This window comes from Ambystoma mexicanum, chromosome 2p, assembly GCF_040938575.1.
Source record: "Ambystoma mexicanum isolate Mex_15411 chromosome 2p, UKY_AmexF1_1, whole genome shotgun sequence".
Lineage (NCBI taxonomy): Eukaryota > Metazoa > Chordata > Amphibia > Caudata > Ambystomatidae > Ambystoma > Ambystoma mexicanum.
The window spans coordinates 1,418,288,452-1,418,314,755 of record NC_090923.1 but is presented as its reverse complement, the minus strand read 5'-3'; the positions used below and the strand labels follow the sequence as shown (position 1 = coordinate 1,418,314,755).

The 26,304-nt window shown below is 45.0% G+C and overlaps 1 protein-coding gene across 1 annotated transcript in view; it reads right to left on the bottom strand.

Annotated features, from left to right (window-relative positions):
* LOC138567897 (SCO-spondin-like) overlaps positions 1-26,304 on the bottom strand; it is a 1,036,222-nt gene that overhangs the window by 585,663 nt on the left and 424,255 nt on the right. The window contains exons 43-47 of the mRNA XM_069646396.1: positions 19,020-19,161; positions 15,844-16,011; positions 12,761-12,935; positions 9,459-9,574; positions 1,145-1,265 (exon numbers count right to left, since the gene is read on the bottom strand). Of these exons, the coding sequence (XP_069502497.1) occupies positions 1,145-1,265; positions 9,459-9,574; positions 12,761-12,935; positions 15,844-16,011; positions 19,020-19,161 (722 nt within the window). The remainder of the gene's footprint in view (positions 1-1,144; positions 1,266-9,458; positions 9,575-12,760; positions 12,936-15,843; positions 16,012-19,019; positions 19,162-26,304) is intronic.

The following is a 26,304-nucleotide window of genomic DNA, read 5'->3' as shown; positions in this document are numbered from 1 at the left end:
GGGGATGTTTAGAGAAGTCATTTCACCTTCTGATGCTAATTTACTCAATTCAATCTTTCCCCTTTGATCAGTGACTTGGCCTGTAACAAAGTCCCAGACTCAGGCATGACTCTTTGACAAGTGACTCTCTCATAAACATGCTCTTTTGTCATTTGTTACTTGACCACATATCTTCTACTTTGCGGAAATAAATGTGCAAGCTTTTCCAGGGACACTGCTGAAAAGATATTGTGACTCTTTGTAATCCAGAAGAACTAACCAACATTTTATTTGACCCAATCTCAGGTGTGGCTACCTAGAGTTAAAGCCATAATTGCAATATGCAAGATGGCCTCTCTGATCAGGCTATGCTCGGTTCCCTCTTTTTAATTTCTGATAAAATAACTGTTATTAAGGCCAGCCCAGTGGAGCGAGCTTCCCATAGGGATAGATGTAAGAGAATACATGGAAGAAACAATTAACATAGAAAGAAAAAGAATGAAAAAAGAAAAAACAGAACAAAGTTACATTGCACTTTGCACAGAGAATTGGACATTTTACACTTGAACTTTCAAATCCTTACCAAAGGTCAACATATTAACATGTCATTATTATTTATTTATGTTCATAGCACAAACCTAGGTCGGGAACTCCCACCTAACAATGCATGAAAATGATAGTTTACCAATGTTCTCAGATTGGTAAACCATTGCTTAACCTCAACTTTGCAACAGTTTACACAGCTATTGTAAACAATTTGCAAACATAACGTCTACTTGCAGTTTACACAACATTTGAATGAGCGTACACTATGTTTGCAAACATTTTACAACAATGTAAAGTATGTGCAAAACCTTTTGTTTACAATGGTTTGTTTGTTTGTAAATCATACCCAACCTATGGTTTCAAAGGTTTACAAATGTTCTGTAAACCATTAACAAAATAATTACATAGTTTACAACAATGTTGTATACCTTTTGTTTTAATGGTGCACAAAAATGTGTAAACCTTTCAACCATAATTTTGGTTAGGTTTACAAAAGAGCAAACATTGTAAATGTAAGGTATTGCATGCAGTTTACCAAATTTGTAAACCATGATTTTCATGCAGTGTAAAATACCAGAGAGTTGGCACCATTACTGATTGGAGGCAGAGCTAAACTCACATGTTGGGCACAATGTTCAGTCGCCCGGCGTCGGGTGGGTTGTTCTCCTTGTGAGAAGAGGCAGTCAGTTGCTGGTAGTGGATTCTGCCATCCTCGAGGCCAAGGGCCGAATCGCAGGGACCTAGAGAACAAAGCGGGGGGAGCAGCGGAGGAAAGAGGATCATTGGTAAACAGCCGCCAAGTAGTCTTTCTGTTCAGCGGTCAAGGTGTTACTGGTGGTTCAAAACAGACTATAGTTATTTGAAGGGCTATAGAAGATTACTGACAGAAAACACAAACTGGCAAATTAGAAAATCATCTAAAGCTAATTCTGCCATAGAAACGCTACACACTATCATTATTTTAAATACAACTTTTTCAAGTAGTGAAGAAAAAATTGATCAACTACACTGTCATCGTATAGACATGTGGATGTGAGGCAGCTGTGAAGGGATTCTGATGGGGCACCAGTCAAGGCCATTTTTGTACTTTGTGGGCACTAGGCCGGGAAAAGCATAGGGATATGATGAGAGCCAGGGGAGATATTTGCCCGCACCACCGTCTCTTTCCATGACTATTGTGACAGAATTACCACTGGTGAGATTGTCCACCAGGAAATACCATGTGCCATCCAAGGCAAGGAAAATAGAATGGAGTTGATTATGATTCAGTCAGAAACCGCAAGATGCAAACCAAAAACCTGTTCATGCATTTCTGTCTAGAATGTGTCATTTTTGTGGTGTTGTTTTTGGCTGCGTTATCCCTCCGCCTTCCTTTTGACTGCTCCGTCATCACAAATTAGGTGGTCAAAGCGTGAGAACGATAGGCATGTGTGACGTATACACAAGATGTGATACAAAACAACTCGTTGACCCCTTGTTCCCTCCTCGCCCATCTGTGCCAGGGCTCTTGCCAGTGGTTCTGTTATAATATATATTTGAAAAAAACATGACATCCTGCCAACCTCCCTCAAACCCTCAGGGATCTTGGGAGGATAGCTAAGGGGCAAAGTGCTCGCCTTGGAAGCAAGACCGGATGGAGCAACACAGGTTTGATCCCCGGGTCCACGCTTAGAAACCTCTGGGTATTAAGTGCCTTATAAATGACCTATCATATCATATCATTCCATGCACCCTTAACTAGAACTATTTTAAAAGACGTCACGCACTTTGCCCACCCTCACCTCTGGGCTACCCCCCTTACCTACGGATAGAATTTGAAAGCGCCCACATTCACCCCACCCTCCCTCTGGTTACATGTGCGTCCCCTGTCTGGGAGAGAGATGTCACTGTATTCGGGGGAGAGGCTCTGTCACAGCGGCAGAGCCACGGATGGCTGCAGGGGTCTTCTGCTTCCCTCAGGTCTCTACAGACCTAAAAAAGTCATGGTGGCAAGTCAGAAGTGACCACTGCTTCCGGGGGGTCTTCAGAGATCTGAGGAAAGGATGGGCCTCCCCTCTTTGAGATGGAGGAAGGGGAGAAGTGATTGAATGCTGCTTGGTCACGGGTGTGTACACTCATGTTGGTTGCTCACTGCTGCAATGCCATGAGAGTGAACATGCAAACTAATATCAAGCTGTAGTGACTTGCAGCTTACAATAAAAGTGATACCACCTAACGTATAGAATTGTAGTTGGGTTCTATCAACTACAGTCATATATGCCACTAACGGGTACTGAGGGGTATCTAGTCAATTCATCTAAACCCATTCCATCTAATACCATTCGATCGAAATATTTACATCTAAAAAATGTCCATCTAATGCATGTTTTTGGGGGTTAAAGGGTTATTTTTTCTTCAGGTGTACTTTAAAGGGTAAAAAACTGAGTTTCCCCCCCCGAAAAGATTTGAAAAAAAAATGCATTAGATGGACATTTTTTAGATGGAAAAGTGTTGATGGAATTTACTTTACTTTACTTTATATTATTTATATAGCGCACAATGGACCCGTAGGCATGATGGGGTGTAACGTAAAAAAGAATAATACAAACAACAAGCAACATAGAACATGGATCATAGTCAAAGTACAACCTAAAAACCCAGATACACCCACTAGGTGAATCGGAGAGCAAGCCCATAATATGACAAACCAAAAATGAGGCTAGCGTCTAGCTTGATGCGATTCCACTAAAAGAACATTAAAGAATTAATTTACAGTTAGTGTCCCCTCTCGGGAAGTAGTTACAGCGGAATGGCATTAGATGCAATGGTTTTAGATGAAATGACCATAAACCGTACTGAGGGACATCCGGTAAACAAGGAGAGCAAAGGTTGTGTTGTCTGTCATGTCACGTAGACGCCTGTGGTGGGGCATATCCGCTTTACGGATCATGCCTGTATTCAATGTTGTGTTGTTCATGGCTACCAGCTGCACCCAATGTGGTGAAATGGAACTTCACAACACTGGCATTATTTTGTTTTCCATGTTGTGTTTGGCAATGGTGTAAGATGAGAAGGCCATATTTCCACACGTCGGACATGTTTCTTGTTCAGCTTCCGGTCCAGCCTTTTCCCTTCTTTGTAACCGCGGGGGCGGCTCTAGCCTGTTTCTTGAAAGGTGCGAGTGTGCGGGCCTCCCATTTCCTGGGGTTATTTGGGTTGGCGGCAGAGCAGTGAGGGTTCTAGTCGCTTGAGATGGTTCTACGTATAATGTTTGTTCCAGATGGCTCGCCATATAAACAGATGGGTCCGAAGTGATCACGACATGCATAACTTGAAATGAGAGCACGATGACTGATCACCATTTTGTGCTCTTCGGGGTATATTGTTTCTTCTGTAATTTTGAAAATGACAATCTTGCCTTTATTTCTTCCCTATTCATATCTTCTTTTACTTCTTACTTTCTGTGTTCCTTTTATTTTCATGCATTTGTATCTATCCTCTTTGAGTTCTGATGTTTTAATTCTTTACTTGTCCTTCTTTCTTCATTTTTAATTTCCTTTTTCCTTCCTTTCTTCCTTTTTGTTCCTTTCGTCATTCCTTTCCTACTTGCTTTGCTTTAATGTTTATCCCCCTTCCTTCTGCTTTCCTTCTCGCCATTTGCTTTCCTCCTTCTTCCTTTCGTCTTTTCCTTCTTGCATTTCTTCTCTTTGTCTTCCTTCCCTTCTTATTCTGTACTACCTTGATTTCTTCCTTCCCTGCTACATTTCTTCCTTGCTTCTTTCCGTCCTTTCTTCCTTTTTTTTCCACTCATTCATCGGGGGGCCGGCCCCTGAATCACCCTTCCAACTCCCCACCCACCACCCATGCTGCTTGTCTTACCATCCGCCTTCCCTTGCATCTTTTTCTTCTCCTTCCCTGATCCAAGTATTCCTCCACCCATTCTCCCCTTTCTCTAATCCCTGTTCCTTCCCCTGCTATTCCCCGTTCTTTTCCTCTTCCCCAAATCCCGAACTTCTCTGCTCCCCATCCCAGAATTGTACCACCACTTCCAGACTGCTTTGTGCCCCACCCTCATGTTAGACCTTCTCATTTGCCCTCAACCAGGTACTCCCCACCACCCTCCCTCAGCCCTACATTAACCTGCCACCCCCACCCACTTCATGGGTGGTTGATTAGACCAGGGGCCTGCAACCTTTGGCTTGCTAGCTGCTTTCAGACTACAATTCCCGTTATATCTGGTAATTGACTATGCTGGTTAGGGATGATGGGAGCTGCAGTCCAAAATAAATCTGGAGAGCCAAAAGTTGCAGACTGCTGGATTATACTAACAGGTCGGCCGGTCTATCATGTGAGCCAGTTAATGGCGCCCTGATTGACCCAACAATCTCTTCGGAGTCAAAGTAGAGTTGAGAGTTGGGGCTACGCACTAGTTGTGCGATTGAAAGTGCGATGCTCTTCAGGGACTGTTCTGTGGAGGTGTTATGAACAAGCGGTGTAGCAACGCAAGGTCTTAACGCAATTATTTGCAGAGAAGGTTGAACAGAGTTGTCTTTACAGGTTCTTAGTACCACGAGTCAGAGTGTGAGTGCCACTTCCTTTCCAACATCATTCAGCCACGGACCTGGCGTACAGGAGTGGGATTGCCAGGAGGATGGCTAAGAGGCAACAGGATGATGCTGTCCAATATGAATGTTCTGCCTTCTCTGGTGCTCAGAAGGTGGAAAGTCCTGCATAAAGCGTGGTTTAAATTACCAATACAAAGAAATACAGGGGAACAGAACACTTCCTCTGAAATGGCGAGGTCTAAAGTAGTGAAAGGGAGTTGCATGCGCTGACATCAAAGCAGCAGACATTTTATTTCCACACTTTTTATTGGAGCAGCTGAGAATGGTTCCTGGAATTAACAACAGTGCTTGCGGTTCATCAGTGACTAACAAACAGGACAAATGTCCACAAACAGGACAACTATCCACAAGTGTGAAACCAGTCTCCAGCCTCAAACCACGAGGGCAAAGTCTCAGACCCCAGCCCCAAATGCCTGCACTTAAGAACACAGCAATTCAAACTATTTCTCGCCAATGACAGAGCATGAGATCTAAGGTAAGCAACCTAACCCAACCCAACCCAACCTTTCACCTCTTAGATCACCTCAGATTACAATTCTTCTAGTGAATGTATAACTTGGCCCTCTCTTAAAAGAGACCCTGGCACACAAGGTGAATTTGCTTGAGAGCCCAAAACACCAGATGGCTAAATTTCAACTCAATGCACGTTGCATATACCAGTTACATATATGCCTATTTATATCTCAAAATACAAGATATCTAATATAAGACTATTGCAGTCTGAAATATGTTACAGAATCTGGAGGAAATGAAATAAAGTACCCACATTTCTCAACCTGTAATGGAAATTCCCAATCGTTGAATCGTTAGTCTTCAATACTCAAGAGTTAGCATCTGCGCCCAAACAGCATTACTCAACTTGTGAAAAAACTAGAATCGGCCACCACCCACAAGCCCCAATGTAGAGGGTAGACCAAATAGACGTCAAGTATTCAGTGTAGGTGAAAATCTCATGGAAACCACCAAGCAGAAGGGTTCGCATTCATTCTGAGGCGAAGGGGCACGTGCTATCCGCAGCTGCGATTCAACATGAGCCCCGCTAAACACACACGACCCCCAGTGAAATGTGCAGATGAGCTGTGTGATTCCCACTAACGGAGGCTCGTCTTCATACACAACTTTCATTTTAATGTCGTGGCTAACCGTTACATGACCGAGTTTTCTAGGCATCATATGAGATTACCATGTTTTGAAAATTTGGAAAAATAAAATGGTACCCATTGGAGAAGGGGAAACACTGTCAGGAAATTGTGGTCCACCCGGTGCTGTCGGTACCTGGAACGAAAGAGAAACATTTGCTAAATATTCGTACTACTTTTTTTAACCCTATGCAAATCAATTGATATCTCAGTTGGCCAAATCCTGTAGCATTCATTACACCCTGAATAGAACATGCTGATAGTCACAGACAATCAGAGTGGCAGATTCTCAAGCAAATCCAGGTACTCTTAGCTCATGTTTCCTCATTTCTGACCAGCTGGTCTAATTTAGGAGGTCCCTGATGCTGGTGCCCCCACACTCTCTTGCCTTCTCCCTGCCATGGCACCATTCCCTTGCCCTGCTCTCCCACCTATCATTGGTTAGAGGCAGGTGGATTGTGGCGCCTGAGTCTGACAGCGCTCTGACAGATCCACAGCCGCTGTTACTTGAACGGCCACTTCATTTTGGCATTCCCCTCCATGGCCATGTTTCCATGGCTGAGCTGTGCAGTCGGAATGCTGCGATCGCAGCCTGGGCAACTTTTTGGGGGGTCATGGAAAGTATTTTGTATGCTTCCAGGTGCTACAACCCCTAGCACCCTGGGTGGTGGAATTCCCAGCCACTAGGTGACCAAAGCCTTCCTTGAGGATTTTGCTTCAGTTGGGATATTAAGTGGGCTTCTGGGATGCCTGCAAACTCCACCCCTTGACAGTAATCATCAATCAAAGAGCCAGAACTATGATATTCGTGCCCTATATCAATCCACAAATCCCTCCTAAACGTCATCTAACACATCTTTTATAACTGCTTAATTATCTCCTGTATTCAGCCAAGCCACTGACACAACCCTCTTTCGAATATCCAGAGACGAAGGTCTGGCAACACGCTGCCAGCCCACAATAAGCTACCTTTCAGGAAAGGCTCATTTCCCACAAGGCCACTTAGGTGGTGATGGGTGCAGTAACATTGGATGGCATAACATACAATTTACTCATGTGCTTTTTTGAAAATGATTTTTGATTTGATTTGGTCTTGTGTTATCATCTTCTCGACAATTGGCTAAAACACCCACAATTCCCAACAAATTGTCATACTTCATTTGTCAATCATCTAGCACCTTCCCCAGAAGCATGAATTATCCTGTGACCTGTATCACACAGCCACCCTCTCTCACGACTGCATTATCACCCAAACTCTTTGTGCTTCTTCCAACACCCCAAAAGTTATCATTTGTCCTGTCAATCCCAGTGTTTTCCGCCAACAATTGAATCACCTATTCGCTGAGATTTCTCTATCACTAGCATATTATCATCAGTCCTCTGTCAATTAAAAAGCCTTCCTTAATCACCACGCTGCCATCCTCTGTCCCCTCTCAATCAGCATACAACCCCCATCATCAGCATGCTATCCTCTGTCCTCTGTGAATTAACCTACCAACCCTCCTCACCACCATGTTATCCTCTTTGAATTAGCCTAGCGACCACTATCACCAACATGCTATACTTTGTATATATTAATGAATATACCAACCACCATCATTTTCTTATCTACCCTCTGTCAGCCATATAACCATCCTCCATGATCACCAAAATATCACCTGCCCTGGGTTCATTACCAAATCAAACATCCCTGCCATCTCATCACAAGTCACCTGTCAATAAACCAATCCACCCTCCATTAATACCAAATTATTTGTTGACCTCTGTCACAAACTATCCCATGGTGTTATCACCTGTCTCCAATCAATCTACTAAACAATTGCACATCAAGGCTGTATTATCATCTGCCTTTGTCAGCCATGTATCACCCCCAGAACTGCCATGCTCTTATCCACCCACTGCCAGATAGTGAACATAGCCATCGCCTCTCGTGCTTCCCTTTGTCCTCCACTTAGATTGTGCCACATGGGCCCTCTGTGAACCAACTAACATCTCTTTCTTCATTCGCCACTATAATATCTGTCATAACAAAGGGGGGTCTGGGAATCTCTCTACCAACACGAACACAGCCCAATGACTTGTTCTTGGGTGAATAACCCCTGGGAGAGGCTGAAACACGTGTATGGGGTTACTGATGGTACTCTTGTTCAGAGGAGAATTGCCTAGCATTTCGGCGCTGGACTGCCCCTGGGGAGGACAAAGGCTGATATGCGGGGAAATTTCTTCTCTGTGAAAGGGACAGTGAGCTAAAGACTTGGTAGAGTCTCTCCCAGGGGTTAATCACCCAAGAACAGGTCATTAGGCTGTGTTTGTGCTGGTAGAGAGATTCCCAGACCCCCCTTTGTTTTGAATAAGTTAACTTTGGGTTTCACCCTAAGTTAACAGGGCGATCCAGACGTGGACCCCTTGCTCACTGTACTTAGAGAGGCACAGCTCCACCTCACTGATGATGCCCAACAAGGCTGAAACACGTGTATGGGGTTACTGATGGTACTCTTGTTCAGAGGAGAATTGCCTAGCATTTCGGCGCTGGACTGCCCTTGGGCAGGACAAAGGCTGATATGCGGGGAAATTTCTTCTCTGTGAAAGGGACAGTGAGCTAAAGACTTGGTAGAGTCTCTCCCAGGGGTTATTCACCCAAGAACAGGTCCTTAGGCTGTGTTCGTGCTGGTAGAGAGATTCCCAGACCCCCCCTTTGTTTTGAATAATATCTGTCATTACATCACTCAGTCAACCATCAGCCATCACTAGTTCAACTAGGTATCTCCAGTACCATTCATTCATCGATTATGAATTATACCTGCCCCTATACATGTGACAAGCAGACACCTGTGACACCTAAGAGATGGAGGCTCATAACTAGGCCTTCACAACTCCCTCATTCCTTTTCTGAGTGCATTCTGCATGTTGCGCATAAGGCACCATCCGATTTGTAGCACACCCACTTTACAGTTGGCTGGCAAGACAATTCCCCTTAGGAAATGCAACGCTAACTATAGAACATGTATACTATTTCTCAAAATGAATGTATGTGCACAGTGTCATGCGGCACATGCCCTGATAACCCATGCATCACGCTTACAATGTTAATTATGCCATGAACTCCTCCGAAGGTTCACTCACACACATGTCATTTTTTTTACTCTAGGCGTCCCTGTCACAATGGTTGCACATTGTATAATCCCTTCACTTGGCTTTCTCACCTCCTTTGTGAAATGTTGTGGTGGTCCTGATGGTGTGGTTGGACCTTGGGGCCCCAGTGGTGTCCGGGTACTGGCAGGCTTTACTCCGGCACTTTCCTCTCCTCTGAAAAGAACGCACAAGATACAACATTAGGGAAAGGCAAGACTGGGACTGTGTGGCTACAGGTCGGTTCATAGTGATAGTTTCGACAGTCAAAGTTTCGACATACAAAAGGTCTGACACAAAAGCTTCGGAAAAAAAAAGTTTTGAAAGCATTTTCTTTTTTTAATGGGCGGGGGGGGGTTAATGGGCGGGGGGGGTCCCACACCCCAACCCACCCCAACCCACCGTTTTCTTTTTAAAACCAACTTTTTTTTCTACACGAAACTAAAACAAAACCCATAACATGAAAAAATGCATTCGAAACTTTTTTATTCAAAACTTTTTATTCAGAACTTGTGTATGTCGAAACTACGGTTTTGAAAATATGACTGGACACCTACAGGTCATGTGAAGCATTGATTTTAAAACGTTTACCCACCTCAAACCAAGGGAGCATCTTAAAACTGTACTAAACTGTGCAGATTTCCCAAGAAGACAGTAAGGTATCCGATTAATAACTGAAAGGCCAAATTGCTTGGGGCAATGTCGGGACACCTGCTGTCCATTTCCCTCCTGCACTCTGGCTGCCCTCTAAGGGCTCACCTCCCTCTCCTTCCACTGATGCCAGAAAACCTGGGGACATCTTCCACCTGTTCTCTCTCCTTTACTCCTCACATCTTGGATCTTGCCAAGAAGGCCAGCTTTCAACTTCACTTTCTACCTTTCCTCACCTTTTCCCAGAAGCTATGTCTCTAGAGCTCTAGTCCTCTCCAGCCTGGATTATTGTAACAGCCTCTTCCTCAACCTGCCTCTTTCTTCGCTACATCCCCTTCAACTAATCCAGGATAGGGCTGCAAGACCTATTCTTGGCCTCAAGCCCTGGGCAGTATCTCTGCAGCTCTAAAATCAATCCACTGGCTCTGGGTCGTTACAAGGATCACATTCAAGACGCTTTGCATCATCCACAAGGCTGTCTGGGGCCTGGGAGCATGTTACCTGCAACTCTGTCTCACTAAATACTCTCCTTCCAGATCCCTTCGATCTTCTGGCTCCAGCTCTGCTGATCAAACGCTTCTCCAAGCAGAGAGCTGGGGGCAGATCTCTCTCCTGAGCCGGCTCCATCCAATGCAACAGTCTCCCTCTCTCTGTCTTGATCCCGACCACCTCAAGTTCTGAAAACAACTCAAGACCTTTCTCTTCTCCTCCTCCTTCTCTCTCCCCCTGCCGTGCTAATCATCCCCTCTGTCTCTGTGTTTCGTGGCCTGGTCTCTCAAGAGTCCAATAGGGTCCTGGCCTTCTGCCCAATCACCCTCAGCACTCCGCCCCTGCACTGCCCTCTGGACCCACTCCTGCCTGTCAGGTGGTTTCCCTCTGCCCTGTACTTACCCGTTGGGGGCGCAAGACCTCCCTCTCCTCATGGGATGTCTCTGCCCATGCACTTACCTGTTACCTCCCCAACGGGAACCGCTGGCACTTCCTCCTGTAGGGGCCCCTAATAGCACTTAGGCCCACCTCACTCTCACCCATTTTTTCCCCTTTTTCTATTCACTCTGAATCTCACAAGGCCTAATAGTACCGCTGTTTGTTTCGATTTATTCATTGTAATTGTTTATTTGCTCCCTTGGTCCCTTCCCTTGTGCATTGTGGCGCTTTGAAACACTCTCTTGTCGTATAAGAGCCTCATTAATATCCCAAAAAAAAAAAAAAGTCAGTCCTTGGACAATGATTGTTTCCTGCGGGGACTCTTGAGCATGTGCGTAAGATATCATTAAAAAAGTTCTGTCTTGCAGGAATTAAAGCCAACGTCTTCAATACCCATGTGACTGTATAAACCAGTTGTGTCTGGTATGGATAAAGGATCGCTCAGAGAGTGCAGATGATAACAAAATGGGAGGAGTCTGTACAAAGCTTGGCAGTACACGTACAAGGAGGAATCCTCATGTGTCACGCTAACTGAACGTGGATATCAAAGAAGGACTAGATGTGGATCAAATGATTGCAGGATTCAGGATGTTTTTGCCGGGAGGACTATAGAGGGTTTCCAGAATGTTCTTAGGTTTAAAATCTGGCCGCTGATTAATGGCTATGAAGGTGAGGGATTTGGAGGGTGGGTCAGGTTAGAGCGGTCAGTTCCCAATAGAGGTAGGATGCTGTGATTCCTGTCTTGCAGGACAACGATAAAGGTGTCTCTGTCATCACCAGAAATTGATGTGTGAGCCTGGTTTCGATGCATGTTATTAACTTTTCCGTCCTTACTGCTTCTTAAGAAGCACATGCCAACCAAAACATCTGTCGATTACCATTTGTGTCTGCCCATCTATGAAACATTATAATGGCAACAGAAACAACAATACAAATAATCAGATCACAGAAATATGCCCATAAAAGGAGGCCACAAGCGAAAGGAAAGGAAGGAAATCAACCCTGTACAACTGTCTGAAGCACAAATGCTCCAAGATGCTCAGCCTCCGGGTAGAATGAGACTAACCGGGAAGCCCATAAACCCTTCCCTGGAGGATTTAAGGGACCACCTACACAATGTGAGGCCTATTCGCTGGGTCTGCAATACGTAGGCCATGTGTCGTGCAGAGCTTCACAGGCCAGACAGACCATCTTCAAATGATACATGAAACCTCTTTGGAAGTCAATGCAGAGTGCACAGAAGGGCACCACCGTGCTCAAAGTGTGAAGTGTGTCGGAGTATCCAAGTGCGCATCCACTTGAACGTTCAGTGTGAAGGGAATCCACTGTCATGAAACTATCAATACAAATGCAATGACGTAGGATTGGAAGTCACGTGGCGATGAAAGTAGCTGCGACCATTGCATCAAACAAAGTCAACAGTCTTCCAAGGCTGCATTCATTGCCTTTGCCTTGTAGCAATTCAGCTTCTTCCTGACCCTATATATCATGGGCTGAAGGTACCTTCGGAGCAGGGCGGCTTTGGAATAACGCTTCGTGCAGGGAACGGCCCACAAGCATTTGTATCACCTATGTGAAGAAGCAAGTTCCGTTGAAATGAAAGCATCGAGTGTATATCCACGGTGTCTGCAATCAATGGCTACAAAGAGTTTCTGTGTTAGGTTGACTTTGCCACCTATGTGCTTTTTATGAGTGTAGCACTTTAGTTTTGTGAGTGCCCATGCTCTGATCATGTGTTTGGCAGCACCTATAGCGATTCATTGATGGCACACCATGCCTGATTACCTGGGAGAGATGGTAGGCTGTGCAGTGGTGCACCCAACTTCGTCTGCACCGTCCGGACAATCCATCGTCCCATCACACCTCTGAGATGCTTCTATGCATACTCCGGACAGTCGGCAATAGAACTGGGCGTGTTGGCACCCCCAGAGGCCCGGAGACACCGGTGCAGGGGCAGTCCCTGTGGAGAGTCAAGAAGAACACAAATATCATTCTGTAGTAACAGTGGTGATTCAAAGAGTGCTTAAGTGTGCTTATTTAGCACCCACATTTAAACAGTTTCAAAGTACTTGTGTGAACGAAAGCAATGAAAGCTGAAGTTGTGCATTGAGTCGAAAGATATTCGAAGCACAAACAGTGTCAATTCACATTTCAACCGACTTGCTCCAATCGCAATCCTGAACGAATCCGCTGTGTCGAGCAAATGGGAATGTGAGGAATAGATCAGATCACCGGATGGGTGACCAGAACCAGCTTGCATAAAGTAAGGACGACCTACCAGTCTCTCCAACTGGAGGCCAGCCTATACAGGCTTCAGATCTATGTGAGAAAAACTGATCCCTTCCTCATCGACTATTCGTCAGTTTTGGCTTAGCAAACGACGGAAGACTCATTAGGGCTGTTAAAATCATCCCCTAGAAGCGGAAAGAAAATGTCCGCTCAGAGGACCTCCTCCTTTGGGAATAGGCAAGTTATTGGGGTGAAAACCTAGATACATTTATTTCTTTATTTATTTATTTATTTATACATTTCTAAAGCACACTAAACCATCAGGCTTTAAGACGATGTTACAAACATGTTAATTACAGTGCTTAACGTTAGACAGGAATCCTCCACTGCACAAGGCTGGAGTCGTCAATTCAGGTGAGTTGCAGGCATAAGTTATAGACAGCACAAGGCTGAAGTTGTAGTTACGGCATAAATTATACACAGCACAATTCTGGAGTCGTCAATTCAGGTGAGTTGTTGGCATAAGTTGTACACAGCACAAGGCTGGAGTTGTCAATTCAGGTGAGTAGCAGGCATAAGTTATACACAGCACAAGGATTGAGCTGTCAATTCAGGTGAGTTGCAGGCATAAATTATACACAGCACAAGGCTGAAGTCTCAATTCAGGTGAGTTAGAGGCACAAGTTGTACACAGCACAAGGCTGGAGTCGTCAATTCAGGTGAGTTACAGGCATAAATTATACACAGCACAAGGCTGGAGTCGTCAATTCAGGTAAGTAGTAGGCATAAGTTATACACAGCAGAAGGCTGGAGTCGTCAATTCAGGTGAGTTACAGGCATAAATTATACACAGCACAAGGCTGGAGTCGTCAATTCAGGTGAGTTACAGGCATAAATTATACACAGCACAAGGCTGGAGTCGTCAATTCAGGTGAGTTACAGGCATAAATTATACACAGCACAAGGCTGGAGTCGTCAATTCAGGTGAGTTACAGGCATAAATTATACACAGCACAAGGCTGGAGTCGTCAATTCAGGTAAGTAGTAGGCATAAGTTATACACAGCAGAAGGCTGGAGTCGTCAATTCAGGTGAGTTACAGGCATAAATTATACACAGCACAAGGCTGGAGTCGTCAATTCAGGTGAGTTACAGGCATAAATTATACACAGCACAAGGCTGGAGTCGTCAATTCAGGTGAGTTACAGGCATAAATTATACACAGCACAAGGCTGGAGTCGTCAATTCAGGTGAGTTACAGGCATAAATTATACACAGCACAAGGCTGGAGTCGTCAATTCAGGTGAGTTACAGGCATAAATTATACACAGCACAAGGCTGGAGTCGTCAATTCAGGTGAGTTACAGGCATAAATTATACACAGCACAAGGCTGGAGTCGTCAATTCAGGTAAGTAGTAGGCATAAGTTATACACAGCAGAAGGCTGGAGTCGTCAATTCAGGTGAGTTACAGGCATAAATTATACACAGCACAAGGCTGGAGTCGTCAATTCAGGTGAGTTACAGGCATAAATTATACACAGCACAAGGCGGGAGTCATCAATTCAGGTGAGTTACAGGCATAGGTTATACACAGCACAAGGCTGGAGTCGTCAATTCAGGTGAGTTACAGGCATAGGTTATACACAGCACAAGGCTGGAGTCGTCAGTTAAGGTGGGTTGCAGGCATAGGTTATACACAGCACAAGGCTGGAGTCATCAATTAAGGTGCGTTGCAGGCATAGGTTATACACAGCACAAGGCTGGAGTCGTCAATTCAGGTGAGTAGTAGGCATAAGTTATACACAGCACAAGGCTGGAGTCGTCAATTCAGGTGAGTTGCAGGCATAGGTTATAGACAGCACAAGGCTGAAGTCTCAATTCAGGTGAGTTAGAGGCATAAGTTGTACACAGCACAAGGCTGGAGTCGTCAATTCAGGTGAGTAGTAGGCATAAGTTATACACATCAGAAGGCTTGAGTCGTCACTTCAGGTGAGTTACAGGCATAAGTTATACACCGCACAAGGCTGGAGTCATCAATTCAGGTGAGTTACAGGCATAGGTTATACACAGCACAAGGCTGGAGTCGTCAGTTAAGGTGGGTTGCAGGCATAGGTTATACACAGCACAAGGCTGGAGTCATCAATTAAGGTGCGTTGCAGGCATAATGTACACCCATTGGACTGGGAATCTATTATAATCCTTGATGAGCAGGTGTTTCTTTTCATCCATTCCAAGGCAGGCACTATCTGCAGTCTCTATGCTGTCGTGGGAAGAAGTGCAATATCTTAGCCTTGGAGTGGGGTCATGAACTGTCGCAAGACATTCATGCTCCCCCACAGACCAGGCTTGATTGCACGGTCCTCTACCACCATGTTCAGGCTTCGGTCAGCACCATTGGTGTCCGTGTAAAGTAGTATTCACTTAAAACATGCCATTGAATCATAAGTTGCCTGCATTGTGATGGGTCAACCTAGAGTGCCAGGAGACTTGCCTCCAGTGGTAGTGGTGCGTGTTATAAATCAACATAACATGACATAACATAACATTCTATCTCTCGTACTCATGCAATGCCCGCGGGCCGCAGTAAAGCTACCCAAAATGAATATCATCATTCTCGTCCAAATAAAGATCGACCTACCACAATAAACCTCGTCTGATTGGTCTCCACAGTCATCAACCCCGTTGCACACTAAGCCACCCGGTCCTGCAGGAACACAGCGGCCATTGTGGCACTGGAATTCTCCACGGTGGCAGGGCACGCCTCCACCGGGTGACACTGTGGTTCCCCCAGGCTGCATTGTTGACACTGCATAGAAAACGAGAATAAGAAAAGGGGATAAACATTGTCCATGTGTTTGCTGAGGAGATCCCTTCACTCATCAAAAGCCCTGTGAGATTGGGAAAAGAAATCTCGAGGACCATTGAGATGCGCAAAGTCTCAGACCCAAAATCACAGAATGTATGGCTTGGATATGGGCTTAGCCACTGAAGTAACTGGCATTATTGAACGAATTATTTGTCTTCAAAATTTTATAAATCACCAGAAACTCCATAATAGAGCATGTTCCATTGTTTTCCATCTACAGAGCCATTAGTCTTATTCTGTTTGGAGCCCATTGAGAGAGAGTAGCCACCTGGCCACCGCTGAAACTGGAGATGTACCATTAGGCCCATAATTCTGACATGTGACTGACTCAGACCCTGCCCTGCAGGTCTTTCATGGGTAAAGCACATTTGTTACAGACTCGGTCCAACCCTACCGCTATTTCAGATTTACCAGCCTGTCAAGAAACACCCATTTCTACTACGCAGATGACACCAGCTTACAAAAAGAAAACAGACCTCCAAATCCATATGAGGCATAGGTCAAGCTGGCTCTTGCTTCAGGCCTTCACTTTGGTAAGATCATGAAATTGACTAAAGTTCAGTTTTAATAGGTATTGCCACCACCTAAAGCCTTCTTACTGGGGAGGATGTTGGATTCTATACCCCAGACTCACACCTAACAGTTATTGTCATTGCACCACATTCTTTAAGGGAATGCAGGCCCTTTGATTCTGTGGGTAGCGGGGGTGGGGAAGGGGAACTCCAGAGGCAAACATTCCATATTTCATCCCATATCCCGCTCTTCTCGATTTCAACTTTTCAGTGTCTGTAAAGCTTGCTGGTTCTTAACTTTTCATGCTGCCAAAGTGCTCAGTTCGCCTTTAGTCTTCTCCCTCATATTCTATTGTTCTTGCAGACTACTTGGTCTCCCTGTCTATTGTCTTGCTCCACTCCGCGCTATTTATCATTCTTCGATCTGCGTCCTCCTCTGCACTCTTTCTCCTTGCAACTATATTTCCACGTCCTTGCATTCTCTTCAGTGGCTGATTTTTGAAGCGCGACTTCTGTTTTCATTTCTCTGCTTGGTTTGCAAATGTCTTCATGGTCTCCCTACCCCCTATCCCTCCTCTTTCATCTCTTTCTCTTCTCCTTGTCGCTCCCAGTTTCTTTTTCTTCTGGTTGTTCCTCATCCTCCCAGTCCTTCCTCTCGTTTCAGCTCTTTCTCTATTCTCGCCCCCAAGCACTGGAATGCCCTCCCTCTTTCTATTCAATCATTGACTTCACCCTCTCTTTTCAGAATGTGATTAAAAGAGCATCTGCTTGCTAATTGATTTTTCACTCTCATATCCCATTGCTGTACTGTTTTGACCTTGAGAAGCTCTTAGGAGTTAAGCGCTGTATAAATTAAAACAAATACAAAAAAATCCAACTACAGAAATAGGGCTGAGAGAACCAATCAGCGATTGGTGAGATGCTGCTTGAAGAGGTTAGTCTTCAGGGTCTGCCTGGACTGTCGGATGCAGGGATCCAGTCTTATCGGTGTAAGTAACTTCTTCCAGAGATAGGGTGCACAGCAGCAAAAGGCCTATTTATGTTTTCTTTCCATTTACAATTCTTTGTTTCCATCCTTTAATGCTGTGTTTTTTGGCCTTGCACTCGCCCCCAGAGAATACAAGTTTCTTGGCTAGGTAGAGTGGTGTTTTGGCTGTGACTCCTTTCTTGGTGATGCAGGCCATGTTGAACATAATGAGGCATGCTACATAATGGTGGATGGCTTTCAGAGGGGCTAAGGCAGCATGTGGGTCTCCTGCGAGTAGAGCTAGGTCACTGTCCAAGTGGAAGATGACTAGGGATTGGACAACTGTCCTGAAACTCAAGGTACTGAGGAAAGGCTTGACTTTACAAATGAGAGCAAGTTGGCACCATTCTGCTTGAGTCTTGGTCATTTTTGGTGTGTTTTGAAGGAAAGGTCACAGTCAATAGTAAAGCCAAGATGTTGTACTGGATGAGAGTTGGGACGAGAATCCGTTGGGCTTCAAATCAGCCCACAAAATCTGGACAAGGGTATGCTTGGCGGTTTCCTAGGAGAATTTATATATATATTTTTGGGGGTTGAGCATCAGCTACGAGATTGGCAGCCACGCTTCGATGAGGGCAAGACAGTGCTTGGGTTGATAAACGCCATGGATGAAATTGATCTTTAGATAAAGTTGTGTGTAATGTCAGTGGTGCATGAGGTTTGTGGTCTCAGTTAGCGTGTGGTTGAGTGTGCTGAGATAGGCATTGGCGTTCTAGAAGGGGTCAGACGAAAGGTCCAGGTGATGAGGTGCCTTTCCAGTGCATCAGTAGGAAAGTTCATGAAAGAGTGGTTTCTTTGCCACGCTCCACTTTTCTCTGCTCTTCTTCCATTGTCTTACTACCAAAGAGCCTACAATCTCTCCAACACATTGTTTATCAGCCTAAGCTTTCTCCAATCATCTCTGTCATTGCCGTAAGCATGGATCATTCTTTTCCATGGAACTCTGCGTCCCAACAATTCTTTGTTATAACCAATTATGATCATCGATTTGGAGCCTCCCTTTTTACAAGGGCCACATCTCAACCAACTAGGAGATGCAAATCTGGAACCTTCCTTACTAATCATTTGATACACTATGCATGTATTTTCCCATACAAGAATAATTTGGTTCTGCACAGGAAAGGGGGCAGGATGCAAGCTTACTATAGAGACCAAATCTGATCGTACACAACTTGTGCTCACTTTCCTAAAAAAACACTCTATTATCATGCACCCATTTTAGAATGTCTTTACTGTGTTTGGAATAACTGTTAATCTCCCACCCTTTCTGCTACTTTCCTGTGGCAAGCAAATGTTTTTGGAGCAAGTTTACCTTGAAATTTAATAAAAGATTCCGTCTAAAGCATTTAAGATCAGCCCACAGCTTTAAGGCCTCGAAAGCGTATCTAGGAGAGAATGCTGTAACATACCTTCCCCGCAGCCCAGAACTTCCACCCGCATGAAAATGCCATTGTGAAAATCTTGAGGGAGAATCCGAACTTGACGAGCACTGATCATTCTTTCAAATTGTCTGACCACCGGGATGGAGTCATCCGAGTTACCCTGGAACTGCTGCAAATAAAGAAGGAAGGGGAATCAATATGCACAGCCGGTCACACACCAATATATGTATCATGTATACTGTGTTCACACAACCACACACACACATAACTCACAGATATATGCAACAGGGACGTCATTTCACCAAAATGCCAGGGGTAGCAGAAGTGACATCACATGACCCTTGACCTCTGATGACACCACAGGAAGTGATGTCATTTGACCCCACCCCGAAGTGATATCGCAGGAAGTGATGGAACATGACCTTTCACCCCTTGACAAAATAGGAAGCAGCATCACATAGCATTGTTCCTAAGTACACTACGAAAAATAGGAGTACGATATCACTATAATGTGAAATACATTTCATACAAGAATGGAACGCCAGATGTATCGTTAAGATCAGTGTGTATAGGCCCATTTTACCAAATTACTGTGAATGCAAGCAGATGTCCATGGCCAAATGATAATGATGTGTTATTATATAACACTTACGCTTAAGCGCTTTATATGGAAAAAATATACACCCAATATCACCCAACCTGTGTTGCTCCTCATTTATCGACCTCAGAAGGATGAAATGCTGAGTTGAGGTGTTTAAGAACAGACTAAATCTGTGACTCCCCCCTGAAGTGTACCTGAAATAAACCTTTAATGAGTCTAGCAATTATTGTATAGAATTCCAGAAAGACACATTATTTGGTATTCCTATTCTTTCTTATTTAGGGTCAGTGCTGAAAGTGTTAGACTTGTGAAACCCCTGTTCTTTTTTTCATGAGGCCTGAACAAGAAAGCCAGCCACCCCAGAAGCAAAGAGCCACATGGCGCTGGCCACACCCCAGGAGCTTGCATTAAAAAAGGCACATTTTATTTTTAGGGGTCCCAAGGGAGACCACAGGGGTAGCAAGGGAGACCTGAGGGGTCTCAGTTGCGACCCCTAAATGATGTCCTTTATATGCAAACAGATATACTGTACACTCAAGCTTTACATACATGCTCATACAGTGAAATCCACCTAGAGTACTGTAAATAAGATTGCAGTAAGAATACAGCCAGAATGAATTAGTGGAACTGGCACCAGCCAGTCCCTCTCCAGCATCACATGATCACCGACATGACCCAGCTGACCTTCCCAGTGGGATTTCTGAATTCCATCTCCTTTTATCTGTAATCTCTTCCATACATGAGCGTTAGTCGAACATCGCCCTGTGGTAGATGATCTGGTGGGGCACTTGAAGCCCTACAAAGCCTGTCTCATGGAGATGTGGCACACAACTATTTTGCATGACTCCAATAGTGAAATCCAGCCCATTTGGGTATTATTTAACCTGTGATATTGAGCGGAAGCAGCAGATGGGCAGTTGGCCGTGTTACCGTTCATAAGGAAGGACTTCATAATAAGACTCGTTGATCCTTTGTTTTGCCCCAGTGCCAGGACATGTCAGTCAAGTGGAGAGTATCTGAATTATTCTCTTTTGGACTGGCGGTCATTTATTAATTATCTCCTTTGCCACACGGTATAATCGCTATTGTACAAAATTACCTACTCCCAAAAGTTCGACCCCCAAAAGTTTGCCCCCCAATTTTCTGCATATATATATATGTATATATATATATATATATATGTGAGGGGGGTAAAGAGAATAAAAAATGTATAGGGGTAAGGTGAGGGGCTATAGGGGGTCTCCCCCACATATATATTTGCAGAAAACTGAAACAAAAAATGAAAAAACAGACTTTTGGGAGTCAAACTTTTCGGTTTGGTAAAATCACATAGATCCGTTATAATCCAGCTCTCGTGGAAGGTGAATTTAATACTTTATCAGAACAACTAAATCAATCGCTTGAGCCATGAAACTCGAATAGTCTTGGTATTTTGTAATACTCCAGGTCATGGTCACGCAACCGTGCTCCATGCTCTTTGGATAAATCTGTTCTCCACTTTCCTCAGAATTGATGGTGCAGGACGCTCAATCGCTGTACTCCCTAAAAGGAATGGAGGGTGGTCAATCTCTTTCAGGTGCTCCCCTTGTGATTGAACTCTATCACCAGGTCTGTGCACAACACAGAATCCGATGATATCTTTTTGACATGTGACGTTTGGCTTCAGAAGCCATTAATGGAGTGTGACCTCCGAAACAGGGTCTTGAGCAGGGTTCTGCAACCTGCGGTTCTCCAGATGTTTTGGACGACAGCACCTATGATCCCTCAGCTTTGACCATGCTAGTTAGGTTGATGGGAGTTTTAGTCCAAAACATCTGGAGAGCTAAAGGTTGCAGTCCCCTAGTGTAGATTAGCACTATTGGATGAATTACCATATTTGGCAAAAAGCAATGATTACAACCATTGAACGAACTCTAGGAGCTAGGCATTCATGATCAAGGAGAAAATGTCACAGAACAGCACATCCAAAACATCCAATGAGCTAGTACTTGACCAGTATTCAAGGAGAGTAGCCAAAACCCAAGAGACCTGAACTTTCCTTTCTTCTCCATTTCTTCGTAGAACTGGCTTGCCTTCTTCGCTATACAGTGGTAGCGATTAAAGGCTACATTGCTTCCCCCTTCGTTCAGGTACGACTCGCCCTAGCCATGGTGCATCTCAAGCATGATGAATTGCTTATGTACATAATCCGTGTTGGACACAACAGACACACAGTCCATCAATTAGCAACGCTAATCTTCTATTCTTCCAGGGCACTATCAAGCTTCTTCAGGGCTGTTCATGTGCAATGGGTCCCGTAGGATTCATGCCCTCCAAAACGGATCAAAGATCTTATCCCATTCAATGCTCCCACAATGATGGAATTAATGGACTCTTCCATTCGGGGGGGCATGATCCTTTTAGCTTGGAGATGTTCAATGATTATGGTAGTAAGCCTGAGCGCACATGCTGCAAAGTTTAGGACTAGTCTTGTTGGGCTAGACCATTGCAATAGAAAAACCTTCACAATTCCAGGTATTTGTGGACAGAACACTTTGTCTGGGCCCCTTCAAAGCAGGTTTTCTGCTGCCGCAGCGTCTCAGTAGCTGATAGTGTCGGGGCTTGAAGGCCTGTGAAGGGCTGCGGATGCTGTAAGAGGCCATCCCAGCATTTTGTTCTAGTCTCCAGAGAGCATGGGCACGAGTGGCCGTCGTCAAGCGGCATGAATTTCTGCCAACCATTCATCAACTGGTTGTTTTGTTTCCCCCTTGATGTTTGAGTCCATCAATACATCCTTTGTCCCGGGGATTAGTAGCCTGCTATGGACCATAGAGGAGTTACTGACTACCACCCCATGCCCAATTGCCCATAGCAGATCATTAGTGACATGCAAAGATAAACAGATCATACACAGAAAGTCGCGTGCACAAACAGTGTCAACACATACAAGTACAATATACAAAGACACAGGGCCTTCATTCCGATTGCGTTGACACTGTCAAAAACTATGGGGAAAAAGCGTTCTGCCAGTTCCACTATGATTTGATTTGATTTCGATTTTTTTTATTAATATTGCGCATCGCCACACAGGGCCCGAGCAAAGGAATTGCATCTGGGTGCAGATGATATAAAAATGTAGAAGCGAGAAGCAAAAAGCCAGAGCTGACCGTAGACACTGATACAAAAAGGAAAGTTGTCTGTTTGTTTCTGAACTCTCCGAGTGTTACACTTTTTGGCGGTTGATGTAGCTGGGAATTCCAGGCACGAGGACCTGCACATGAGAAGCGTCCGTCGCCCCAGGACACTGACCTAGACGGAGGGACTACCAACAAGTGTTGCCCTGATGACCATAGACAGCGGTCAGGATGGTAAGCAATCATCTTTGATGAGTGATATAGGGGGGCAGTCCCTTGCCGGCACTTAAAGATCAAACAGAGAACCTTAAAAAGAACTCTTTGCTGTACCGTTAACCAATGAAGGTTTCTCCGAAACTGAGAAATATGTGTGCGTCTGGGTAAAGAGTCGATCACCCTGACGGCTGCATTTTGGGCGATCTGAGAGCGCTGTATCTGGCCTTTAGAAATTCCAATTAACAGCGCATTGCAGTAATCTAACCTAGAGTTAACTAAAGGACCGACGATCAAAGGTCAATCTTTCTCTGGAACAAGGGGCAGCAGGGGTTTCAGCAATCTAAGATGATAGTATCGTATATTATAATTATAGTATATATAGATAGTATAGTATATTATTATGATAGTATATATAGATAGTATAGTATAGTAAGATCCCCTCCCTCTTTCCCCCTCCTCCTGATGACCTCAAATTGGACACTGAAACCACTTAGGGGCGTAGGAGGTCACCAGGGGACTCCCTCCCCAACGCCGTCCTCTCCCTCCTTCCCCCTTCCTCCCACTCCCCTAACCTCAAATCAGACATTGAAACCCCATAACCTATCTCCTCTCCCCTCCCCCCCTCTTCCCCTCCTTTTAAGTAAATTGTTCTACATACTGTATGACTGGTTTGTTTCATCTTTATGAATATGCTTCTATCATTATTGTACCTTGTTGTTATACTGTATAGCGCTTTGGCTTAAAGCACTATATAAACTCAATAAACATAAACACAGTACACAGATTTTCCCTTTTCATTTACCTGCAGATTGCTGCCAAGGTTCGCCTGCCAGATGCACCCATGCACCTATGTCTGCCCCATTCTGGTGGGGGTGCCAGGGATTTTGCAAATGCCCCGCATAAAGCGGGGTCCCCTTTCAGAAACTTCCAAGTCAGAGTTCTTAAGTGGAGTTCCTGCACGGCCAATGGAATCCTCAAATACCCGCCTGTCAGGAAGGTCTTCTGATCCCGTGCAGAGGATGGATTCCTGTGGACTCTGCACCACGAAGGAGCAGGCGCAGTCCACATAAGCAAGACGGTGATGCTGGTCACTAACCTGTGCATGTGCCTGATCTGAGCCTCCTGTGGGTGGCAAACTGCACAGAAACATGTGCTACCCCAGATTTCCATGCACTGGTGCATTGGTGCAATTGCTCCCTGATCTGGCTCTGCAGAATGAGGGTGAAACAGCCCAATCGTGCAGATGTGCTATTGGTTGAGCTGTTTACCCTCATTTCCCACCGCACAGAGAATGAGGCCACAGTGCATACATAGGCATGTGATGTATACATACTACACCCACTGTGACTACACCCACCTACACATGAACACTGCTTCATTCCCTGTGTCCGCCAACATGTCCTTGCCGTTCACTGCACTGATGCAAGCAGGATCTCCGCTGCACGTACATGCACAGAGCAGAGATCAGCAACTGCTGCTGCGATGACAAGATGGAGGCTGTCGCTGCCCATTCATTTCTATGGCGTGTGCCCACGTTCGTCCCTGGTAGAAGAAAAGCACCCATAGTCTACATGCAGGGTTGTCCAACTCCAGGCCTGGACGGCGGGATCCATGCCAGGTTTTCAGGATACCTCTCACTAATATTCAAGAGATACATTTACATACAATGATTCTAAATGTATGCACATTTTTCCACATGAATATAAATGAGGGATGTCCTGAAAATCCACCACGCGTCCGGCCCGGAGTTGGACAACTTCGGCCACTCCATGATGATCATATTGGTAATCCCAGCGGATCGGCTTGAGGAGTTCCCTGCATGCTGTGGCATACCATGCAGGAACAGCTCGCCACCACTGTAAGAATGCGAGACAGAAGGTTGAAAAGCGTTAAAGCTGTTTTCTGCATTTTTGTCACTGTGTCTGCCGCATTAAGAATGAAGCGCATGCTGCACACTTACCAAACTTAAAGATATCTTCCTCATCACAAGTTTAGCGGTAACCCTTAAATGCGGCAGTAACGATATTACCACCACATTTAAGGGTCCGCCAAATCACGTGCTTGGCGGATTTACCCTCAGCTCTGCTCTAAGCTGGGGGCAAATCCACCGCGATTTTGCTGATTTTCGGTGCTATTACCGCCAGCGGTAATATCACCGGCGATAATAGCGCTGAACATTCCCGATTGGGCCCAATGGGGAATGGGAAATTTCCGAATGGGCCCAATGGGGAATGGGAACTTACCATTCCGCCAAACTCATGAGCCGGCGCTAATAGCGCTGGGGGGATTGGCGGTAGGGCTAATATCCCCGGTGTCAGCGCTCAACTTGTGATGAGGCCCTAGTGCCAAAAAAAAGTCAGTCACGACTCGTTTAACAGTGATGATTATTTTAAGAAAAGTGGCCAAAATGTCAATGAGTTATTTGCATTTACAGTGTTTTGCTTTTCCACCATTTATTCCGCAGCTTCTCTTATTGTCATACACACATCAGTTGGAAATATGTCATGTTCCCCGCCCCTCACATGCACACAAAAGAACCCTACCAGATGCCAACCTCACCCTGCACCCCAAAGAGAACCATGCAGGATGTCCACTGCGGCCCTGGCACACACATCAAACCAGTGTGGCATTCTCCTTTAATTTCAAACACAAATACACCCTGGTGGTGGGTGCCCGCAGCGCACAGAGGAACCTATATGGTACCATATAAAAGCAGCAATTCAACAGCGCTTTGGGTTAATGCTGGCTAATAAAAACACTTAGATGCACACAAGTCCAGCTGAGCATAGTGACCCCCCGGGACGTGTTCATGGTACGGGGCTCACATTCTAGCCAGCGCTGCGCAGGGGGAACCCCGCAGCCATACCTGCCTACATTTGAAAATCAAAATTCCTGACATTTAAGACTCCGCCCATTTGCACACGGCTCCGCCCACACGCCCCGCCCACCTGTCAAAAAGGTAAACTTGGTTGGTGTAGCCTTCAGTTTGCTTCCTATAGTATTGAAAATAATTCATTCAATGCTATAGTAAGCAAAATTTCATTGGATTGAAAGCACTATTATTGCTGCAGCGGCGCCCTCAGTGTGCTTACTATAGCATTGAATTAATTATTTTCAGTGCTATGGTAAGCAAAATGAACGTGGCACCGCCGCCGTAATAATAGTGCTTTCAATCCAATGATATGGATTGAAAGCACTATTATTATAGTGGTGCAGGCAGTGGGCACGAACATTTCGCGCCGGGTCCCGTCATATTCTCCACCTGATTGGCTACCGCGGCAGCCAATCAGGTGGAAAATATGACGGGACCCGGAAAGAATCTCAAAATTCCTGAGATTCAAGGAACTTTTCCGGAGACCCGGAGAAATGCTTGAAATTCCGG